Source organism: Cynara cardunculus (genome assembly GCF_001531365.2).
Source record: "Cynara cardunculus var. scolymus isolate 2C chromosome LG 8, CcrdV1, whole genome shotgun sequence".
Classification (NCBI taxonomy): Eukaryota; Viridiplantae; Streptophyta; class Magnoliopsida; order Asterales; family Asteraceae; genus Cynara; species Cynara cardunculus.
Window position 1 is genome coordinate 20,646,085 of NC_037535.1, and position 8,199 is coordinate 20,654,283.

General features: G+C 33.0%; 1 protein-coding gene across 5 annotated transcripts; it reads right to left on the minus strand.

The window, feature by feature from the left end:
- Positions 1 to 2,054: 2,054 nt before the first annotated feature.
- On the minus strand, positions 2,055 to 6,664 carry LOC112517407 (tRNA-specific adenosine deaminase TAD2). 5 transcript variants are annotated; one of them, XM_025124833.1, is made up of 8 exons: positions 6,487 to 6,664; positions 5,592 to 5,657; positions 5,104 to 5,141; positions 4,571 to 4,637; positions 4,307 to 4,466; positions 4,114 to 4,210; positions 3,759 to 3,862; positions 2,055 to 2,729 (listed from the first exon to the last, which is right to left on the minus strand). In XM_025124833.1, the coding sequence occupies exons 2-8, from the start codon at positions 5,655 to 5,657 to the stop codon at positions 2,602 to 2,604; spliced, it is 660 nt and encodes a 219-aa protein (XP_024980601.1). In that variant the 5' UTR covers positions 6,487 to 6,664; the 3' UTR covers positions 2,055 to 2,601. The 5 variants fall into 5 exon arrangements, with proteins under 5 accessions (XP_024980601.1, XP_024980600.1, XP_024980602.1 ...); XM_025124832.1 differs by lacking the exon at positions 6,487 to 6,664 and having other exon boundaries at positions 2,055 to 2,484; positions 2,581 to 2,729; positions 5,592 to 6,473; XM_025124834.1 differs by lacking the exon at positions 6,487 to 6,664 and having other exon boundaries at positions 2,055 to 2,715; positions 5,592 to 6,473.
- Between the last annotated feature and the right edge of the window lie 1,535 nt (positions 6,665 to 8,199).

Sequence of the window (8,199 nt, forward strand, 5' to 3'; positions counted from 1 at the left end):
AACATTAATTAACATATTAAATATATGTTTAAAATATAAAGGTCAATATTTGATTTTCAAATATAGATTAAATTTTAAATTTTTTCTATTTTAGCATTGGAGCTACGTAAATTATTAAGTTTGTTTGTTACAAGACATGTTTCGTTAAGAACCTAAAATTGATTAGGAATCCAGAAATTGTCCACATTGCGACATGTAGCATATTAATCAGGAGTATAGACATGCTATTTATTATGAATGTTGTAACATATTCATCATTAATGTATGATTCATGATGAATGAATGTCTAAATTTATCATGAATGTATGATTCATAATGAATAACATTTGTATATTTCATCATATTCATGATAACTATTCATCATAAAAATAGACACCTAACATATTTTGGACAGTTTTTAAATTTCTAATTAATTTTGGGTTCCTAATAAAAGTCCCGGAGGTATGTTTTAATACAACCTTAACCAATATGTAAAGGTTTTCTAACCATTTTACTGTTTTTAGCAGTATTTGATAACTCCACCTCTCATATACACTGCTACAAGGTCAATCTTCAATTAATTATTTATCAATAATGTTAAACTTTCCTTAACAAATATTTAATAAAATCAATATCATTTGCATTATAGCCAAGTGCTTACTAAAAGGAAATTTAGGGGTGTTTGGAATTGCTTCTAAAAACAACTTATTGACTTATTTTTGTATGACACCGATAATAAGTATTTTTGAGTTTTTAGATAAAAATATTACATAAAACATAAACATAAACATAATTTTATACTACAATTAAAAAAATACAATATTACATAAATATTCATTTGAATAAAAAGTAACAATAAATAATAATAGAACTAGAGACCAGTTAAAAAATTTTGAGGGTATTGTAGAATGCTAGAAAATTATTGGTATTAGATATTGCCAGGGATAAATTCATAAATTGAATTTTAATTTATATATTTTGAAAGTATTCAAAAAATAATCTAAACATAATAATATAAAGAGATAGTTATATAATTTGTTTATTTTGTGGATAATTAAATAAATATATTTGCTTACTTAAAATAAAACTTATAAAAAGAAAATACAAAAACTTGTACAAAAAGTTATAACAAACAAAAAATGAAAGAAAATAAATAAATTTATTATAATTATTAATTTATATTTTTTGTATCAATTCTAAGTTATATAATTTATAATGAGATTTTTTTTAACAAAATAAAAATGACAAAAAAAAAATTTAGATAATTACTTGGGTTCTTGTTCAAGCACCTGGATTCTTATAAGAACATGTGAATAGACAAGAATCTATGTCCTATAGTTAAGGTTCTTGTAAAACCCCCAACAAAAACCTCCATTATAGATTCGACATTCTTCATGAAGATAGTTGCTCTACTTATAACTAGTTTTCTTTCTTCTTATCTTTTAACTTGCATTCTTGCACAAGTCAATTGTCTTTGTGGAGATGACCTATTTATCCTTTGAAGTAAACGACATACATCCTACGTTTCTGACCCTACTTTCGAATGAAGTATACTAGATTTTTGGCACGGTTGCTTGGAATCTAGTTCTCAAAGAGGAAGCCACCTACAAAAGATGAAAACTACAACAACAAAAAATGGACTATATGAAAATGAGACAAACATGTAATTATCATCAATGTCATCACCAAAGTCATCAAACCATTATTACATATAATATTAAAGAAAAAGCAATATAATGCACATTATTTCTTTAAAAAAACAAATAATAAGTTTGACTATGACATGAATGATTGCATTTAATAAAAGCAGCAGTTGGATTTTCTTATTTGTCCTTCAAAGTCAAAAGGAGTTGATTAAGAATCAACTTTGGAGTGTTGTTCAGGTTCAGGATCATGCCTCCCTAAATTCTTTATTCAATTTTGATTTAAAAATAATATGCAAAAAGTTAAATCTTTATCCAATTTCTTAAAAGCATAGGCAAAATAAGAACACCAAAATTGACTGCTTCAGGTTGTCTTTTTAGAACAATCTAGAAATACTTTATTTCCTGCTTCTTTTCTAACAAAAAGGGGTAGAAAGTGGCAGCAACTTGGTGCTTTTCTCAAATTCAAGCAATGGAGACAGTTAAGCATGGTAAAGTTCAGAGTTATAAAATACTAACTCAATAAATGCCTATTGTGTGTCATTTACCTTGCGAGTGAGCAAGACTTTTCTAGTAAAAGACATAGTAAGGACCAAAAATCTTATGCAGTAAGTGAAGGAGAAGACTCTTACCCAATAAGTGCTTACTGAGTAAAAGACGCTTACCAACAATCCATTTTGATGGCCGCGAATGTTACCTGATAAGGTAAATAAGGGCTTTGACTCATGTTGGTAAGCGTTTGGTAAACGGCACCTAAAAATCTCTAATTGTTGAATACCACATTTGCTATTTTTTTTATTCTTGCAAATTATAATCGTGCATGTGATTATGCAATCCCCCAAGCTCAAAGCAGTAGGCTGACCTAATAACTTTCGAATTCAACTTAAAATCATGCTGAAAGCTATTTGATAACCTATAATTTTGAACTTAAAAGAAATTAAAAAAAAAATCTACTTACCTATCCATGTGGGACAGGTTGTTACAGATTATCCATCCTAATAACAAGTGCAAGATGCAAAAAACATGCCTTTTCTTCAAACAAATGTCTATATTCCTCATGGTTGTTGAACCAGCTGTCTGTGAGGTTTTGGAGCTGCAACAAAGAAACTATGCTTGCTTTAGAAAGGAATAACTTTGTTTGCCAATTTATCCTATGCAACAAATGAAAATGCTGCCACAAAACCAGATTGATGATGTCGCAAAACTGTTATAGGATCAAATGTGAATTCTATCTGATTAAAAGGGTAAGGACATGTAGAACGATCGGGAGGAGGGGATGTCTTCTTTTCCTACTTTTCATTTCTACTATTATAACTACATATGTTACATTTTACTATAAATTGGTCTTGGTTTTTCTTCTTCCACTAGTAGTTGTCAGTACTGCATTTTGTGTTTCCAACCTATTTTTCTCACATTTTCCAATGTTGTATTTTATGTTTACTGCACCTGTTGCTTGTTTGTACACACTCTCACATGTAGTTTGTCTCTATTGCCTTTTCTGCTTACTGCCTTCTCTGCTGTCTTCAGGAAAACAGCCTTTCCCTTGGGATATGAAAAAAGTCTGCATACATCTTACCCCAACCCTATCTGTGGGTGGGATTTACTGGGCATGTTTGGTTTGATTTGGTTTACTTGTGAATCCTATGGTAAGTACAACTATGAGGAGTGGAATCTTTTTATAAGTGAAACTCAGACGTTTTCTAATAAAGTTAATTTGGTTAGGTTTCATAGTCAACAAAACAGATGCATCATGCTGACCCTCAATTGTTTTGCAAATGTTATATTTCTTTGATATGGAAATGCTCATGAGAATTGAGTTGATAATAGTAATACTAGTTTTTATTCTGATATTTATAGCAGTTCCTAAATCAAACAAAAACAGGCATCATAATAGCATAAATTTCTGCAGGGGTTCCGTCCCCTTTTTCCAGAAAATAAATATTTGCAGGGTGGAAAGATGTTGATATCTTGATAAAGCACAGAAGAATGACTATTACTCATGATCACGCAAAATTATATAACTGTTTTCTACTTTCTTTTATTCTCGTCTATAGTTATTTTTTAATTTGTATCGATGTGGGCTGGATTCATGCTTCCTAACGAACAACAGGGTCAAGAGTCTTTAGGAATACATACCATTAGGGTTTCCAAGCTCATAGAAGTTTCTAAAGAGAGACACTGCTTCTTCCGCCATTATCCCACCGGTGCATTTGTAACTCTTCCTCTCAACTTGTCCACCACTATCATGACACAAATATCAAAACTGGAGTTGGTAAAAACACAAAAAATAGACTGAAAGAAGATCTCAAGCCATGAAGACCTGGTTTCCAATATCATGAATGAACATGCATGATCATGTATATTCATCAATTAGTTGGTTCTCATGGTTCACAAAATATTTTACAGTTCCTAAATGAACTTTCCCATACTTCAAACATTGTGTGATTGAAAGCTAAAGATGGTGCAAGGAATACTGGTCTTGGGGATTTACCTTGTTGATATCTCAGATGTACTTGTATGCAAGGATAATATTGATCCACATCCTCCAAATTTTTCGTTGGCACAGCCATAGTAGACCTCTTTTATACCTAAATTGGGAGTGTGGTGAAGAGGTCACCATGATCATGGTAATCAACATATGATATTATAAATTTTCAATGAGGCATGTTAGTTTTGATTAGTACCTAGAAATGACAAGGCAGCCGCACACATTATACATGGTTCACATGTAACATAAAGATAGCATTTTGAGAACAGCTCAGCAACTTCAGCCTTTGTAAGTTCCTTTTCTTTCCACTGCTCAAGTAGAACATCAATAGCGTCCATTTCTGCATGTCTTGTGGCCTGCAGTTTTAGAGGCCAACTTGGTAGTATTAAGAAAGTGGTAGGATAAACAGAGTATGAATAGAATAGGAAGTGGAAAAATGAAGATTATTACAGCTGTATACATTTCTTGTTTCATTAGTCCGATTTCTTCCGCATGATATGACCTTCCCATCCATAACAATCACACAGCTGTTCCAGAAAAATATTTCATCAAAATATGAGTTAAAAGATGGTGCTCTGAAAAGGACTCGCATTGGAAAAGGAAAAGTATGATTGTCTTCACCATACTCGAACTTGAGATTGATTAAAAAATCTTGAATTACAAAAAAAAGCATCAGAAAATCATAATATTGTCTGAACAAGTTCAGACTATTTAGTCTTAAGACAAGAGGGAATATAGTTTTAAGACTTACAAGGGAATTGCATCAACACTGTTAAAAGCATGATGACCTCTAACAAATAGGAGATGGCCATGCCAACAAGATGATAACGAAAATAGACTTTCTAGAAAATAGTGTGATGAGAAGGATGTTATGCAAGCAGGGCAAAAGGTTCAGTTCAAGGAATAAGAGTAAGATATTTCTAAAGGAATAAGAGCGCTCTCTATCGAAGTACTCAAGGATTTGATAACCAGAGATGATGACAAGAAACGTACCCCACAGGCACTTCAAGGCTGTCAAATGCAATCTTAGCCTGAAAAAAAAATCAGCTAGTTGTTCATTGATTTATTGAAGCATTTCCATACAGAGCAGAAAATAATTCAGTCTTAAAACTATATATTTCCTCGTCCATACAAACTGCAACATTTGGCTACATATATAGTTTTTAGTGCAAGTGTGATTACTGATCAAATGTCTAAATCACCTTTCAATAATGATATCATACAAAACTCTTGTGGCCCAATGTCTAAATCAACAAATTTTTTTCATGATGACATATTTGGTGAAATGGTCAATTTAGCTCAAACATAATATTGGGCACACGAAATAGAAACTTTTGCAATGTCTACAGGACAGGGACTACAACAAACACTAGAAGGTTGAGCCATGAACAGGAAATTTACATGTCATTATGTCAACATGCCAAATAGCAGGATCTTAAGAAGCTTAATGGTAACATTAAACTTCAATGGAAAATGTATACCTGTTTTAATGCCATCTTCATAAATGCAACAATTTCAGCCGCTTCCCCTTCCCCGCTTGAAGCCATCTTGAAAGTGATTGAAAACAAAACAAGCATGGAAGAAAGAAGGGAATAGAAAACAACTTAGAGCAATTGCGAACCGCATGCATTCCAAATATTTATTAGGCAAATCCATATAAATTCATATTATTGGTTCCTAGGTACCCAAGCATTTGAAATGAAGTTTCATCATTCGTTGGACACCTCATACTTCAAGCTTATGGTGTTTGCATGATGTTGTCGACGTCATCTTCTCTTTAAGATACCAGTAGAAAAATGAATATGAATGCAAAGCTGTACATCTGATAATCTCATGAAATATGAGTGTATGATTTTATTGTTTTGCATTGATTTCTATACAATGACCATGCTGAGGCTTATTGCAAAATATTTTTACAAGATTGTAACACCGAATCGAATTATGCGTAGCGTAGTCATAAAACAAATTAAAAAAAAAGCATTTATATCAAAATGACGCACATATAAAACACCCATTTTATAACTCATGTGTAACAAACTTATACATGGTAAGAGAACCATTATGTAAAACCCATGATCCAAAACAATAACTTGATAGCATGCCACAAAATAATCAGACACCACAGTAATTATCCAAGTAATCTCCAGAACAAGAAAAAATTCTTAATTCATAAGACAAGTTTGTATGTCCTCCGCTTGTTGAGAACGTGAAGAATGGATATTATCCAATTATCGAAAATGAACTAACTTTTTCCTTCATATGTCATGCAGTCTTTTAATATTTGATTTCAAAGTATAGTTAGACATATAATCAAACATCTGGAGTGTATAACTATCAATGGCTACAAAGACGAGTTTCAGAACATTCAAAACACACCTCACTATGCTGCAGTGACCTAATGGTAAAGTTATAATTCACAGGTTTCCCACGAGAGAAGCAAGCAAATAGAGGGATTTTGTTTCCTATTGGATTACTGAATGGCTAGGCAGTGGAGTCACACCAGCAGAAGAATTTTACATGTCTTTCTGTTAATTGAATAAAAAATGCACATCAATATGATTATATTAAATGCATTATCTATACCATCTTATAAAGCATTTGGGTGAAACTCTCATAAGATTCAACAGTACAACACCAAGTGGAGCAACATTTGATGAAAAGTATGAAAGTTTGTCCCACATAGGTGGAGCAACAAAAATGGAGTAGACTCCATGCATATAAGTGGAGTAGACTACCTGCGTATAAAAGGAGTCCAAGACTTTGGTTCAGGTCAAACTCTTAAATTTCAAGAATACGACATCTATCAAACATTGAGTACAAATCCCCAATGCGAATTATGAATGGAAAGTGCATGGGGTTTAGAAATTCCATCTCACCATCAATCCCTTAAAAGTAATCAAAACAATTTAGCATATTGTGAACACTTGCCACTTGCCACCAGGTTGCGTGACAAGAAGGTCCAACTAAAACTAAAGGTAAAATTTTATGTAGGTGAACGTCAGACCAGGTTTGGCATGCTACCAAACGAGGTCTTTCGAGTGGTGTTGTGAGTTGTGCACATCAGAGATAAGCTGACAGGGGGAAATTTGTGGTGGTTTGGTCACATTCGTAAGAAAAGATGGCAGCCAGTCAGAAGCATATGATATATGGCAGTCGAGGGGGCGAGGAGGAAGCGTAGATCAAGGAGGACTGGGATGGGAAACTGAGGTTGAACATAGTGGCATTAGATATTTCTAAGGACATGAACTCTAATAGATTAGGGTAGCAAACTAGGGTGGGATTCTGTAGCTAGCCTAAATGCAAGCTGCAAAGGTAGGGGGTAGGGTTGGTGAGTTGGCAACTAGATTACCAAAGTCCTACGTTAGACTAGAGATGTGTGTTTTTTCTTACATTGGCTTGTTTTCTTCTTGTACCTAATTTTGTTTGTATGCAGTTGCTAACTCCTAACTCATTTTTCTTGTCTAAAGTTCTTTTCCGAATCTTTCCTTTTTCTATTTCCTCACTTTTTTGGGGGTGAACTTTCTCTTTTTCGCACAATTTTAACAAGTTAGGGGTCTTCACAGAAACAACCGCTCTACTCCTTGGGCTAGTTTGGCCTGGTTTGCTTTTAGCCATTTATGTACAGGTGTATATTATTACAGATTCTGTAATTTTGAACATTTTCTACCACTGCCTTTAAGTTCTATTTTCAGGCTGCTGCGGACAGCAGTGACACTTGATTGTACATTTGTTGAAATTATCATAAATCCTCTGTTTGCATTCCTACTGATCTTAAGGTATTCTTGTTTGAAGTGGTTATATATATTTTCTAGCCTTGGAACTCAGGACAGAATAAGCTTACACAAATTATAATTGTTGTTCACATGATTCTGTAAACTGAGTTTGGCTTCTAGGAGATGCAAATGTTTTGCAAACACCATGTTTCGTTAGTTTCACACATTCTAGAAATTATAAATGCTAAAACAGACATAAAAAACGTTGCCAAACACGTCGTACAGCTATTTGTAATTTACGACCAGCTGTGAGCATGCCCATCTGAAATATTGATATGAAAAATCTAAGTTTAGGTTGACATGTTTTTCATTCATA

What these genes read in the sequence shown, in the direction of transcription:
- LOC112517407 (XM_025124832.1), bottom strand. Translation starts at nt 5,687, where the DNA reads ATGCTTGTTTTGTTTTCAATCACTTTCAAGATGGCTTCAAGCGGGGAA. An exon ending in AGCCTTGAAGTGCCTGTGGG is followed by an intron (nt 4,638 to 5,103) that starts GTACGTTTCTTG and finishes TTTCTGGAACAG; the next exon opens with CTGTGTGATTGTTATGGATG. An exon ending in GGACTAATGAAACAAGAAAT is followed by an intron (nt 4,467 to 4,570) that starts GTATACAGCTGT and finishes CTAAAACTGCAG; the next exon opens with GCCACAAGACATGCAGAAAT.